This window comes from Cynocephalus volans, chromosome X (assembly GCF_027409185.1).
Source record: "Cynocephalus volans isolate mCynVol1 chromosome X, mCynVol1.pri, whole genome shotgun sequence".
Classification (NCBI taxonomy): Eukaryota; Metazoa; Chordata; class Mammalia; order Dermoptera; family Cynocephalidae; genus Cynocephalus; species Cynocephalus volans.
This window is the reverse complement of record NC_084478.1, coordinates 126,234,835-126,250,038: the sequence shown is the minus strand read 5'-3', so window position 1 is coordinate 126,250,038 and position 15,204 is coordinate 126,234,835. Positions and strand designations below refer to the sequence as shown.

General features: G+C 46.9%; 1 protein-coding gene across 1 annotated transcript; it reads left to right on the top strand.

Annotated features, from left to right (window-relative positions):
- The first annotated feature begins 4,419 nt into the window (after positions 1–4,419).
- On the top strand, positions 4,420–5,484 carry LOC134368344 (melanoma-associated antigen 10-like). Its single transcript, XM_063084875.1, has one exon. The coding sequence runs from the start codon at positions 4,420–4,422 to the stop codon at positions 5,482–5,484; it is 1,065 nt and encodes a 354-aa protein (XP_062940945.1).
- Positions 5,485–15,204: the final 9,720 nt, after the last annotated feature.

The following is a 15,204-nucleotide window of genomic DNA, read 5'->3' as shown; positions in this document are numbered from 1 at the left end:
TTTAGATATCAAAGAAAAGTTATTAGTCTAAAATAATCTGTTATAATTATAACAAGTTTTTGGTAAGCCTCATGACAACTATAACACAAAAACTTATGAGACATACTAAAAATAAATACCAAGAAATCAAAATATACTGCTAGAGAAAACCACCCAACCACAAGGGAATAAATAAAATATTAAGCCGAAGTTAGTAGAGAGCAGGAAATAATAAAAATAAATGCGTTAATAATGAAACAGATATCCGAGATAACAAACAAAACCCAGTTCTTTGAAAATATTAATGAAATAGACTTTTTTTGCAAAGATGATCAATTACTAAGAAAAAAGGCATAAACAAAGAATAGAAGTTAAAATATATATGTTAAATATAGATGCAGGAGAGATGTTTCTAAGGCAACACTAAGGATATGACTGTCTACCACTGGTCTTCCCTGCTGCAGCTCCAGACTTTGAGTCATTTTTCACAAGGGCTGCAGTTAGACAAATTCTCAGATGTGATGGGGAGGACATTTCTCAAAAAGCATTTGATCGTAAAGTCAGTAGCCAAGATGAGGGCCCTCATGAGTGTCTTCGGAGGGGTCCACTCCCAAAAACAAAGCAACCTCAAAGACTCCATCTCGTGCTGTCTGGTTAGCTCAGTTGATTACAGAGTGCTGTGATAACACCGAAATCAAGGGTTTTGGGTCTCTTCTCCATCCAGCCACCAAAATAAATAAAGAATCCATCTCCGCCCGTGCCGTAAACCCTGCAAGGACCCAGACAGAGGTGTCAGGGTCACCTCTTCCCAATTTTCACCAAAGGATTTACGTACACAAGTCCATTTCAGCCCCAAGGAATCGGGGAAGCGTGGACCTCGGTCCAAGAGGGGCATATTCAGGTAGGCCCAGGGAGGTGTCACAGGCCTCCTAGGAATGAAGGTGAGGACCTTGAGGGTGAAGTAAGGGGACCCACAGAGTGCACTTTCCCGGGACACTCCGGGCATGCTGCCGGAAATCACGTCCTCTGACTTCCGCCTTGGAGCATCTGAGAAACTGGAGCGGTTGGTGTGAGGTGCCCACTTCCATTTGGCGGAGGGTGCCAAGATCCGTCTGTGCTAGAGTCGAGGTGAGACTCTCAGGGGGGTGAGGGACTCAGAATCATCCAGCTGTGCCCCTGTTGCCACCGCATAGTGCGGTTTGTGACGTCCTCTCACTTCCGCCTTGGAGGTCTAAGAAAATGGAGGGCCTTGGTGTGAGGTGCACACTTCGAGTCAGCGGAGGGGACCCAGATTGGTCTGTGTTAGAGACGAAGTGAGATAATGAGGCTGGACTGAGGGTCCGGAATCTTCCAGCTGGGCCTCTGTTGTCAGCCGAGAGCCACTTGGGGACATACTTGTGCGGCTCAGCCACCCCTCCCCCATGCCACTTCAGGCGACTCTGGAAGTCAGAGCTTTTTTGTGATATGGGTGACTGGGTTTGAATAAGGACAGGACCAGGCCCTGTCAGGCGCGAATGTCGGGACCCTGTGAAAGAACTGAGGAGACCCACAGAGTCCATCTCAAACCCCGCTGTCAGCTTCGGAAGCCCCAGGAATGGCGCCCTAAATGACGTCCGCTGACTTCTGCCTTTGAGATGGGGAAGAGGCGTGGGCCTTGACTGGAGGATAGGGGGCCGAGACTCTTCCGGGTAGACAGGTGAGAACACAGAGAGAAGAGGCAGGGGGCATTAGAATCCAGAGCGAGGGAACGCCACAGAAGCCTGAGCCTGTTGTCAGCCCTGGGAGGCCTTGGGCATGTGTCTTGACTTCCACATCCAGGAGTGGGAGAGAGCAGGGGCCTGGTATTAGGAGCATGAGCTCAGAAAAGCAGAGGGATGGCCCAGGATCTACCTGGAGTCAAGGTAAGGATTCAGGGGACCCAGGAGCCCAGGTAAAATGGGGCCCAACCCCGCCCTGGGAGAACGTGGGCAGGGTTGCCAGAAGTGTTGCATCCTTGCTTCTCCTTTTGGGGAGTCAGGGAGGTGAACACCTTTGCCTGAGGGACAACTGGGGATACCGCCAACCCAGAACAGCAGAGGCCTCCCAGGAACCCACTCTGTCACCACTGTCAGCCCTAGAAGCTCCAGGCAGGGTGACCAGATATGATGCTACTTCGCTGCTGCCTCTGGGACTCTGAGGGTGGTGAGGAATTTGGTCTGAGGGTTGAAGCCTCAGGTCGGCATAGGAAAGAGTCCCAGGCCCTGCCAAACATCCAGGTGAGGACACAGAGGGAGGAATGTACGGACCTCCCACCACAGATAGCGAGGACCCAACAACTCCCCACCCTTGTTGTTGGCCCTGGGCCAGGGCTGTCTGGATGTGGCGGCCTCTGACTTCAGCCTGGGGAGGGTGTCAGGGAGGAAATGACTTTGTTCTGAGGGAAGTAGCCTTACATCAGCTGAGGGACAAGTGCCAAGTTTTTCAGAAGTCGAGGTAAGTACCCCTCGCGAAGACTAAATATACCTACCCATCTCAGAAAAGACACCACAGAGTCCAGCTTCCCTGTTCTCAACCCCTAGGGGATCCAGGTAGGGGTACCCGGGTGTGACATGCTGTCGATTCCACCATGGTGGAGAAAGGGGGTCCTCAAGCACGTGAGAGCTTGGCCTGAGCTAAGGGAGGTGATGCCAGCTCAGCATAGGCTTGGTCTACACCCTGTCAGGATTACAGGTGAATACGCTGAGGGTGCACTGAGGGAAGCCCCAACCCGAAGCAGTCTGGACCCAGGCCTTGCTGTCTGCCCTCGGACATCCGGGGCAAAAGTGCCCAGATACGAAGCACCCTCACTTTTATCTTGGGCCTCTCAGGGAGGTGAAGGTCTTGGTCTGAGGGGCAACTTCAGGTCAGCAGAGAGAGCCACATCTGGTCACAGAAGGATTCATCTGAGGCTTAGCCAGGAATCAAGGTGATAGATCTAGTTGAAGGTAACCCCTAACTCCTAAAAGAAAGGACCCGACAGAATGCAGTGGTCCCTTGTTCTCAACTCTCGGAGACCCCAGGCAGGGGTGACACCCCCAGGACATGACACCTTGTCACTTCTGGCTTGGGGTTTTCAGGGAGCTGAGGGCCTTGGTTTTAGGGGTGATATTGGACCAGAAGGGAGAGAGACATCCGATCAGCTGAGGGAGGAATCCCAGGATATGTCAAGGGAAGAGATTTTGGTGAGGACTGAAGGTATCCCCAGCCCAGAACGTAAAGAAGGCCCCACAGATATCCACTGTGGTCCTGATGTCACCCAGGAGACTGTGGGGAGGCCTTCAGACTGAGCCTCACTTCTGGCTCAGGAGTCTCAGAGGGCAGAGGACCTTGATCTGAGAGGGCCATGCTCAGATCGACAGAGAGATTTGTCCCAGGCCCTACCAGGAGTCAAGGTGAGGGCTGAGGGGACCACCCAGACCAGTACACACAGGACTCCAGCCCCTCCCTGTTCCTTCTGTGAGCCATGGGAAGACCCAGGGAACAGCGGGTGGTTGGGCTCTCACTTCCTTTTCCGGTGTCTCATGGAGATAGGGCCTTGGCATAAGGAAGGTGGCCTCAGGTCAACAGAGGGAGAGTCCCAGGACCTGCCAGACATAAAGGTGATATCACGCAGACCGCTCACTCCAGGACACATGGATCCCACTAAACTTGGGCACCTCCTGCGGTCCTCCCTGGGATGCCCTGGGCAGGTGTGGCCAGATGTGGGCCCCTCTCTGGCTTTTGTTCCATATCAGGGGTGTGAGTTCCTGTTCTGAGAGTTTCTCAGGCCAGCAGAAGGGTTGGGTCCGGGATCCTGACGACGTAAAGGTGAGGGCTCTGAGTGAGTATGAAGGGGACCATTCATTCACTACAGAGGAGTGGGGACCTCACAGAGTCCGGTCCATCCCTCCTGTCGGCACAGGGAGTCCAAGGTGGCCTTGCAGTCTGCAGCTTGAGGACTTCCTCTATTCCTCTTACATGACCTCCAGGAACTGAGAGGTGAGACCTTGGTCTGAGGCAGTGTCCTCAGGTCACAGCAGAGGAGGCCCAGGAGAGCAGGCGTCAAGGTGAGGTGCATGCCCTGAATGAGTTACAAGAGCTCCACCGGTCCCAGAACAGAGAGGACCCCGCAGTTCCCGGCCCCACCCACAATACTGTCAGGGCTGGAGCCTCATTCTCTGCCTGCTGCATCCTGCGGGGCCGTCTCATTCCGCCTTCATGTCCATAGGAGACAGGCCGACCAGGAGGACAGGAGCCCTGTGAGGCCCTAGAGCACCAGTGAAAGGGAAGACCTGTAAGTAGGCCTTTGTCAGAGCCCCCTAGGGTGTGGTTCTAGGCTGAGGCCACTCAACCGCTCTCTCCCTCCTCCAGGCCTGTGCATCCCCATCCCCGTCACCGAACTCCAGCCCACACTCCTGTTTTCTGTCCCCAGGGAAAGTTGCGATGCCTTATTGTGACAAGAGTCAGCTCTGTGAGCTTGAGGAAGACCTTCGGGCCCAAAGAGAGGCACCAGCCCTGGTGGGTGCGCAGGTTCCTGGTGATGAGGAAGACATGGAGGTGTTCTTCTTCACCTCCTCTTCCTCTTCCTCCAACTCCTCTGCCTCCACCTCTCCTCTGGTCCCAGGCACCCCAGAGGGCGTGCCTACTGCTGGAACACCAAGTCCTCCCCAGAGTCCTCAGAGTGTCTGCTCATCCCCCACTGCCACTGTCTCCCGTCCATGGAGCCAGGCAAGCGAGAGCCCCAGCAGCCAAGAAGAGGAGGTCCCGAGCAGCTCACAGAATGTGGGATTCCCTGAGTACTTGCTCCAGGGTGCACCACAGGAGATGATGTATGATTTGCTTAATCTCCTGCTCCTCAAGTATCGAAAGAAGGAGCTGATCACAAAGGAAGAAATGCTGAATGGAGTCCTCAAAAATTACGAGGACCAATTCCCTGCCATCTTCAGCAAAGTCTCTAAGTACATGGAGATTGTCTATGGCATTGCAGTGAAGGAAGTGGACCCTGCCAGCCACTCCTACATCCTCAGCACCTCCCTGGGCCTCACCTACGATGGGATGCAGAGCGATGACCAGAGCGTGCCCAAGACTGGCCTCCTGATTATCACCCTGGGCTTGGTCTTCATGGAGGGCGACTGCACCTCTGAGAAGAGCATGTGGTATGTGCTGGGTGTGCTGGGGTTGTGTCCTGGGAGGGAGCACCCCATCTATGGAGAGCCCAGGAAGCTCATCACCGAAGATTGGGTGCAGGAAAACTACCTGGAGTACCGGCAGGTGCCCAACAGTGATCCTGCGTGCTATCGGTTCCTGTGGGGCCCACGTGCCCACGCTGAAACCAGCAAGATGGAAGTTCTGGAGCATTTGGCCCAGTTCAATATTACTTTCCCCAGTTTATTCCCACACTTGTATCAGATGGCTCTGAGAGATGAGGAAGATAGCGCCCAGGCCGGAATTGCCACCACAAATGGCACTTCTGCCACAGCCAGTACCAGTTCTAGTGGCACACCTTGAAGCTTCTCTAACCCCAGATGAAGTCTAAGGTAGATTCTCCACTGTGTTTGAAAATAGCAGTCACTGTTTTAAGTAGAAAGTTAATGTGGGGCTAGGGGAAATAGAGTGAATAACAAACAGCTTTGGTTTCCTGTTCTATAAGGGTAACTTGGAGCTTTCTCTTGTTTTCAGTTTGGAATTTTTCAAATGTTATTCCTTTAAATGGAAGGTTTAATTAGCTTAAGAAACTAAGTTTACGAATGACATTGATCACACATTTATTACTCTTTATCCAGTTCAGTAGTAAAAGTTTTGCTATTTCATAAAACAAATTGAAATCTTATTTTGTGGTCTGTAACAAGAGAGCATGGCATCGGAATAGGAATTTACTTGGAAATATGAAAAAACTTAACAAAATAATATGAGGTTAAGAAATAGAGAAAAAGTAAGAAATCAGTAATTTTTGGCTTCCTTTTCCCTTTAACTCTGTTGTTCTGTGAAATTAAAATATATATGTATACCTGGATTTGCTTGTGTTCTTCCATGATGTAGTAGAATTTGCATCTCCATAAATGAAACCACTGCTCACAACTCGTTTATTCTGCAAACATTCATTGAGCATCGCTCTCTGGAAGGCCCTGTGTTAGTCGTGGAGATATTAGGATAAGCCCAACCCATAGGGTGGTTGAGCCTAGGAGCAGCGGCCATATTGGGAAGGTGGTGAGATGTCCTCTAAATCCTACAGAACAAGTAGAAAAGGGTTAGGCAGAAGGTGGGGCTCCAGATGAGAGCAGTCGACTGTAAATGTCCTGAGCCAAGCCAGCCTGTGGCTTTGGAAGCTGCACTTCCCTCTGTGGGAGTTGCCTGCACTGAAGCTGGTTGGTGGCAGGGGCCAGGCTCTCAGACGCTGTGTCTTAGGGCTGTGAGCAGAGCCTGGATTGGAAAACTTCTCTGAGCAGTTCCTTTTGGATGGTGGATCAAGCAGAGAGAAATCTCCACCTGGGGCAGGTATGGAAAGTTTCCTGCACTCCCGTCCTAGTTGCAGTTGAACACAGTGCAGGAACTAGGCGATTTATACCCACCACGTGCAAGGGTTTCCTGAGAAATAAGAGTGAATCTCCCAGGAGGTGAGGCCCAGAAGCCATTGGCCAGGTACTCTTCTGCCTGACTGGGACAAGCAGAGCCAGCCCCATTAAAATGCCATTTTAATTAGGTTATCTGGAAGGCAGTTAGGGCAATTGTAAGCAAGGGCTGGATTTTTGGTGGGGAAGGGGATTAACGAAAGTAGGGGTATGAATGGAAGAGCAGCTCGGAGAATGGGAAGAGTTTTGTCCTTGACTCAGATTCTACAGGCTTTGAGTTGCATCCAGCTGGGGAAGACTTCCACATACCCACATGAGATAATAGATCATCTAGGATGGAAATCTTACCTAGTTTTATCTTTCAAGCAACATTTATGGCTGAATTGGTATTCCTTGTACTATTGTGCTGCATACTCTGTGAGGTCTCCTAGATGACAACAAAAACAATAACTTTCCCAGAGGAGAGGCTAGTAGGATCTGAGGTCCAAATAGTGATACAGATAACTGCCAAGCATTAAAAGTCTAATACATGTCAGACACTGTGCCAAGTGCTTTGCATGCATTACATACATTTCAACTGTCCTACAAGACAAACTCATTAGGACACCCATTTCACAGATGATGAACCTGAGGCTCGGAGGGCTTGGTAATTTTCCTGTAACCACATGGCTAGTAAGCAACAGAGCTGGGGCTGGATCCCTGGTGTCATGGGCAAAATTGTGTCTGCCACAAAATTCCTAACCCCCAGTACCTCAGAATGTGACTGTATGTGGAAATGGGATCTTTACAAAGGTTGTTAGGTTAAAATCAGGTCATTAGAGCAGGCCGTACTCCAGTATGACTGCTGTCTTTATAAGAAGAGAAGATTGGAACACAGATATGCACAGAGGAAAGACCACGTGAAGACACAGGGAGAAGATGGCCATCTACAAGCCCAAAAGAGAGGCCTCAGGAGAAACCATCCCTGCCCACACCCTGATCTTGGACTTCCAGCCTCCAGAACTGTGAGGAAATGAGTTTCTGTTGTTTAAACTGCCCAGTCTACTTTACTTTGTTAGGGCAGCCCAAGCAAACTAATACACATGGTCTGAATTCCTGTAGAGCTCACACGGTTATCACTCCCCCCAACCTAAACCAGGCCTTCTGTCGCAATTCATTTCTCTTCCCATGACTCTGTAATGTCTCTCAGGCAACCAAACGATGGGCCCCAAGCCAGTGGTACTAAAAGCAGGCATAAAGAAGTGCTAGGGAATGAATTGTGCCCCTCCAAAATTTAAATGTTGAAGTCATAATGGCCAATGTGATGGTATTTGGAGATGGGGCCTTTGGGAAATAATTAGGTTAAGATGAAGACTTGAAAGTGGAGCCCCTCATGATGGGATTGGAGCCCTTATGAGAAGAGACACCAGACCCCTCTCCCCCCTTCCGGAAACATGGAGAATGTGGCTGTCTACAAGCCAGAAATAGAGTCCTCGCCAGACACCCCCTACACTGGCATCTTGACCTTGGACTTCCCAACCTCCAGAACTGTGAGAAAACAAATGTCTGTTGTTTAAGCTACCCAGTCAATGGCATTTTATCATATATAGCAGAACGAGCTAACTAACACAAGAAGGAAGGTGACAATGCACATCAAACACAAATTGGGGATTGGCTGTGGTTCCTTGAGAGCTAATTCTGCCCAGGTGCCAACATTTTTGCACAGTCCCAGCACTTTTCTGCAATGCTGTGGCCTTCTCCTAGTCTTCGCCCATCTGTCCTCCTATCCAACTCTGGAATCTGGCCTGTTTCCCAGCTCTTCATGGCTGCATCCTCTGAAGGCTGCACCCTGCTCCCAGTGGGACAGCCAAGAATCACCTGCCCTACCCCTAACATACAGCATTTTTACTCTTTGCGCACGTCCCCTTACTGTTCGTGGCCCTCACTCTGGATCCCCTCTGACAGCAAAATCCCTTTGACTTTAAATACTGAACTTTATACACCTAATCATCCCTTTGGATGTCTTCAGCACATTCTCCAAATGTTTTCCAGATAAGCTGGTGGTTGGATTCTGATTTGGCCCATAAGGTACCAGTTCCTAGGATATCACCCTGAAGTAAGAGTTTTTGAAACCACCCTGATATTGCAGTAGGATGTTAATGGGATGTCTCATTTGAAACTAGACACTTAACACATACATAGATGAATGAGCTCTCCCACATGGTCAAAAACCAAAGCTTCTTACATTAGTGAGCTCAGACTACCTTAACAATATACCATAGACTGGGTGTCCTAAACAACCGAAACTATTTCTCACATTTCTGGAAGCTGGGAAGTTCAAGATCAGGGTACCAGCAGATTTAATGCCCGGTGAAGGCTCTCTTCCTGGCTTGGAGATGAACACCCTCTCTGTGTGTCCTCACATGGCAGAAAGAGAGAGCAAGCAAGGTCTCTGGTGTCTCTACTTATAAGGTCACTATTTCCATCACGAAGGCCCTGGACTTACAACCTCATCTGAACCTAATTACCTAATGACTGAAGGCCCCATTTGCAAATACATCACATTAGGCGTTAAGACTGCAACATGTAAATTTGCATTTCAACATTATATATGGGCGTAGGGGGAAAACAGTTCAGTTATGTCATCTCCCTCATAAATGGTAGATGAGGAAAGACCATGGAAATCACTGTGGAGCAAAGATCTACTAAAGCTAAACTTCTAAAGCCCTGACATCCTCAGAGGAGCAGTTCCTTGGTGTACATGATAGCTCTGATTACAAATGAAAAAAAATGACCATCTTTTCACTGCCTGTGACCCGTGTATCTGCCCCACAGGCAAGTTCTGGCTTTCAGTGTGTCTAATGGCACCTGTACAGGTAGATGTTTTGCTGTGTGGAGTGTAGCAGAGACTGACAGGTTAAGATTTTGCCCATGCATCAAAAGCAGGAAAAAGTTTTCGGCCTACTGACATTTGAGGTTATTGCAAAGGATAGTGCAGAAAAGTGCTACTGAATAAATAAGGCTCCCCACAGAGATTTATGGGATCCTTGGCAAACTACATGGGGTGATGTATTTGAAAGCATCTGTCATATAGTAGGCACTTAATAGCCAAGATATGGAGTCAACCTAAATGTCCACCAATGGACAATTGGATAAGGAAAACGTGGTATATATACACCATGGAATACAACTATGCCATAAAAAAGAACGAAATTAAAAAAGAACGAAATTCTCCCATTTGCAGCAACATGGATGGGCTTGGAGAAACTTACATTGAGTAAAATAAGCAAAGCACAGAGGGATAAATACCGCATGTATCGTTCACAAGTGGGAGCTAGGAGAGAAAGAAGGAAGGGAAGAAAGACCACAGTGGTGTGCTGGACTTGCAGCAGGAGAGAATATGCCTAGGGATACAAAGTGGAGTGGGAAAAGGGGGACGGGGAGGGAGGTCGGGGATAATTGGGTGGCGGACTTGGGGTATAATCACCACTTGTGGTAATGGGCATCCTGCCAGTATGGATCTGGCCATAACGTCTTGGGCATGAGTGGTGACATTTAGCTTCGTACCCCATGAATATTCATAACCAATAAAAGAAACCGAAAAATTAGAAAAAAGGAAAGAATTGAAAAACTTAAGGGAAATCTGGCCTTCTCAGAACCTTGTAGCAATGGATACGGCTGTTTTCATAACAAATTAAAATAGTTGCTTTTTGTTGAGCACCTATTATGTAACAGTTTATGGGGAAGGCTTCAAGTGCTCTTAGACATCTTGCCTTCCTGTCTTTCCTGGACACAGGGACAGTACATTGCCAGTCCACTTGTAGTTAGCAAGAGTCATGTGGCGTTTCCTTACCACTGAAACATGAGCAGGAGCGTTGTTTGTCACATCTAGGCATTTGAGAGCCAGTGGGCCATTTCCATCCTCTCTCGCTCCTTTCATCAGCAGACATGGCGATCCCACACTGAGACGGTAGGACCCCAGGAATAGAAGCAGTCTGGATCTCTGGGTCACCTGAGACTGGAGAGCCTCTGCCAAGCCACATCAGAGTTTCTGTGCACAAAAAACAAACGTTCGTCCTGTTTCAAGCCATTCAAATTTTGGGGTTTGTCTGTTGCATCAGTTTGCAGTTACTTTAAATAATACACAGCTACTATTTACGTTGTTAATCTTATTTCGATATTTTAATTGCAAATGTAATAGTGCCTATATTCTTGTTGCAAAAAATGTTTAAATACAGACAAATCACATTTCCTATCTTTAGAAAGATCTTTCACAATTTAGCCACCTACTTAGAGGTCACCTCAGTTAATAATCTGGCGTGTACTATTTTAAAGCTTATTCTACAATTATTCATACGTAGATGTGCTATGAAAATATATAGTATTTTTTAACACACACGAGTAAGGATGTACATGCTGATCTGTCACATGCCTTTGCCACTTAATAAGAAGGATGCAAGGTGTCCTGCAGATCCTGCTCTTTTGGTCTTCTCATGGCTTTCAGTGAATAGGCCAAAGAAAGGAGTTACAGCGTTTGCTGGGGTTAATGATCCTGACTACCAAGGCGAAGTTGGGCTACGACTCCACAAAGGAAGTCAGGAAGAGTATGTCTGGAATACAGATGATCATTAGGGTGTCCCTTAGTATTACCATGCCCTGAGATTAAGGTCAGTAAGAAACTACAACAAACCACTCCAGGCAGGACTGTTAATGGCCCAGACATATGAAGAATAGAGGCCTGAGTCACCTCACCAGGCAAAGAACTATGACCAGCTGAGGTGCTTGCTGAAGGCAAAGGGAATACAAAAAGGGTAATAGAAGAATATAGTTATCAATACCAGCTACACCCACACGATGAGTGTTGTGTCGCTGTTTTGTTATCAATATGTTTGTCAGCAAGAATGCCTTTGAATTGATACAGGTCGTGTGTTTCAAGACTTTCCTTCCTATTGCTCAGTAGTATACCATTGTATGGATGCACCATCGTTTGTTTATCTTTCACCCATGGAAGGATATTCAGGCTATATTCAGATTTTGGAAAATATGCATAGAACTTCTATAAATCTTCACGTGTGGGTTTTCGTGCGAACATACTTTTTTACTTTTCTCAGGAGTGGCATTTCTGAGTTATATGGTTAGTGCCTGTTTATGAGAAATCACCAAATGATCTTCCTCATGACTATACCATTTCAAAAATCCCATCAGCAATATAAGAGATTTCAAGTTGTTCTTTATCCTTGCTTGCAATTAGTCGTGTCAGAATTTTTAAAATTTTAATCGCTTTCAAATGTGTATACTATTATCTCATCTTGATTTTGACTTACATTTCTCTAATGGCTAATGATGTAAAACAATTTTGCATGTGCTCATTTGCCATCATATGCCCACTTTGGTGAGGTGCTCACTAACGTCTCTTGCCCATTATTAAAATCGAGTCATTTGTTTTCTAATTTTCAAGTTTTGAGAGCCCTTTACACACCCTAGATACAAGTCCCTTGTTGGGTATATAGTTTGCAAATATTTTCTTTCTGTCTGCAGTTTGACTTTTTGAATTTTTTTTCTCTTTCTCACACCAAATGTTTTTAATTTTGAGGATGTCTCATTTATTTTTTCCCCTTTATGAACTGTGCTCTTGGTGTCATGTTCAAGAGCTCTTTGCCTCACTTTAGATCGTAAGATTTTCTCCTGTGCTTTTTAAAAAACTGTTACAGATTTTCATTTAACATTTAGATCCATGATCCATTATTTACACATGGGTATTTAATTGTTCTAATACCATTTACTGAAAAGAACAGCATTTCTCAATTGAATTACATTTGTAAAACTTTAAAAGCCATACTGGTCTGTGTCTATCTCCCGAGTCTCTAACCAGTTCCTTTGATCCTGTGTCTGTCCCTTAGCCAGTAGCACAGTTTCTTGATTACTATAGCCTTATTTTAAAATCAGGCAGTGTGATTCTTCAAACTTTATTCTACTTTTTCATAATGTTTTCCTTTTCTTTTTGACAAATAAAAATTGTGTATATTTAAGGTGTACAATTGATGTTTTGATATACATGTACATTGTGAAGTCATTGCCACAATTTACATATTCATCACCTCATACAGTTAACTGTTTGTGTGGTGAGAACACTTAAGATCTACCCCCTTAGCAAATTTTAAGTATATAATACATTGCTATTAACGATAGTTACCATGATATACATTAGGTCTCCTGAGCTTACTCATTTCATAACTGAGATTTTGTAAAGCTAGAGAAAATCCTTTCATTCCCCCCAACCCCCAACCCCTGGCAAACTTCCGACTCTGTTTCTATGCTTTTGACTGCTTTAGATTTCACATGTAAATTAGATCACATAGCATTTGTCCCTCTGTGCCTGGCTTATTTTGCTTAGCATAATGTCCTCCAGGTTTATCTATGTTTTCCCAAAGGGCAGATCTTCCTTCTTTGCTAGGGCCGAATAATATTCCATCATACATATTTGTAAGATTTTCCTTATCCATTTAGCCATTGACGGACTCCTAGGTTGCTTTCACGTTTCCACTATTGTGAATAACGCTGCAATGAACATGGGAGTGCAGATATCTCTTTGAGATCCCGATTTCAATTTCATTGGATATACACCCAGAACTGTGGCTGCTGGATCATAAGGTGTTCTATTTTTAGTTTTTGAGGAGTCTGCATACTGTATTACATCATGGCTATACCAATTTACAATCCTACTAACAGTGTACAAGGGTTCCCTTTTCTCCACATCCTCAAAAGTACTTCTTATCATTTGACTTTTTGATAATAGCCATCCTAACAGGTGTGTGGTGATATCTAATTGTGGTTTTCATTTGCACTTCATTGGTGATTAGTTGCCTTGAGCACTTTTTCCGTGTATCTCTTGGCCATTTGTAATATCTTCTTCACAGATATGTCTATTCAGGTCCCTTGCCCATTTTTGAAATTGGGTAACTGGGGTTTTTCGTCTGTTTCTTTGTTTGTTTTACTGCTGAATTTTATGAGTTTCCCTACAAGGTAGGGAGACAGGACTAGCATAGGCGGTGGAGCCAGATAGAGTTGAATCTGCAGCCTGGTCACTAAGCGGAGATGTAGACACAGGAGGTTGCTGAGCCGCCTGCTGAGGCATGGAAGGTACTGGGGCCCGGTTATGAGGCTGGGCTGCAGCTGCAAGGGGGACCAAAGTTCAGGCAAGTCCTCATAGGTTCAATTGTCAGAATCCTGGGTAGATAACTTTGAGTTCTCTGGTCTCACTCTTAATTTAGTGGCTGCCCAGGTCATCACTTGTGCTGGGGATCTCCTCGTCACTGGAAGTGCTGGGGATCTCCTTGTCCTTTTGGTCCTGCTTCGGCTCTTTTAACTGCAGTTCCTCATTCAGCTGTTGATAGTGGCTGAATAGTGTTGGCCCTTTCCCTTTTTGGGTTTTGAGGGGGTGATAATTTCTGCAGTGGCTTTGGTCCTTACACTCCCTTGAAGTGGCCTTTTAAGTTTCACGGATGTCTTGGGCTCCTGTAAGGACAGCAGGGAAATCACAGAAGGGCAATGGTATAAGGAAGAGGATGGAGAAGGGATGGGAACAAGGGCTTCCTGAGAATGCGTGTGGGCTGAGGGGTTGTACCAGGCGAGGGCCGGGTAGGAGTCTTGGGAGAAAGGTGTCAAGGGGAAGACGAGAAGAAGGTGGTCATCTCACCTTGCCCTTTCCTCTTCTTCCCCGCTTTGCTGTCTCCGGTGAGCTGTGGTTTCCTGGTCGCTTTGCCATGTCAGCACTGCCCAGTGGTCTGTCCCAGGGCCCCTGGCCTCCCTATATACGCCCTGCACAGGACAATGAGCAGCCACACCCTCCGCTTTGTTTGGTCAGCAAGCCAGTCCCCCAGCCTGTCTAGCCCTGTCCTGGCAGGGGTGGCTCAGACATCACAGTGGCCCATCCTGACTCCTCCGGGAGTGGGGGGAGGCCAAGGTGCCCTGGTTGGAAAATGGGTGTTTTCTTAGCAACCGACAGGGCCTTCCGAACAGACCTGCCACACTCCTCATGGTTCAATTCTGGGGGATCACATGGCAAGGAGAGGGTGTCTTCTCCAAGCCCTTCCCCAGGGCCACCTGATTCAGTGGCTCATTCTGTTCTCTCCCAACCTTCACCATTACCTGGTTTTTGTATATGCTACCTACAATACACCCACGGTAATGTGGCCACGCTTAAATCTAGGTGGAGATATGAATCATCCTACCGCATTCCTAACAATTTCTCTTACGCACCTTGAAGACCATGCACTTCCTTCCTGGCTGCCACCAGGAAACTTTTCCATCCCACTTGCTTTTCCCAGTGTCCACAGAGGTCCCCTCAGTTTTGTTTTCCAGTCTGAAATCACTGCCTTCCGGCTGTCAGACTCAATAAATAAACTTGCTCTTCTGAGTATCCTAGTCTTGTTTCAAGTCTGGGGGATCTACTTATCTCAACAGGTGTAATAGCAAGACTTGGATTTTAACAGTGTGTGTGCACGGGTGAGGCAGATATTTACATGCCAGAAGTCGTGCTGGATGTTCCCGTATAATAGGGAACTATTATCCAAGAATAATAAATTCATTAGAGGAGAGGGGAATTCCTCAGTATTTTACTTGGGATTCTTTTCAGTGCCACAAGGAAAAAAACAGGTCTCCATATTGGAAAGGGAAAAGT

Excerpts from the sequence above, each read along its gene's own strand:
- LOC134368344 (XM_063084875.1), top strand. The coding sequence starts at position 4,420 with ATGCCTTATTGTGACAAGAGTCAGCTCTGTGAGCTTGAGGAAGACCTT.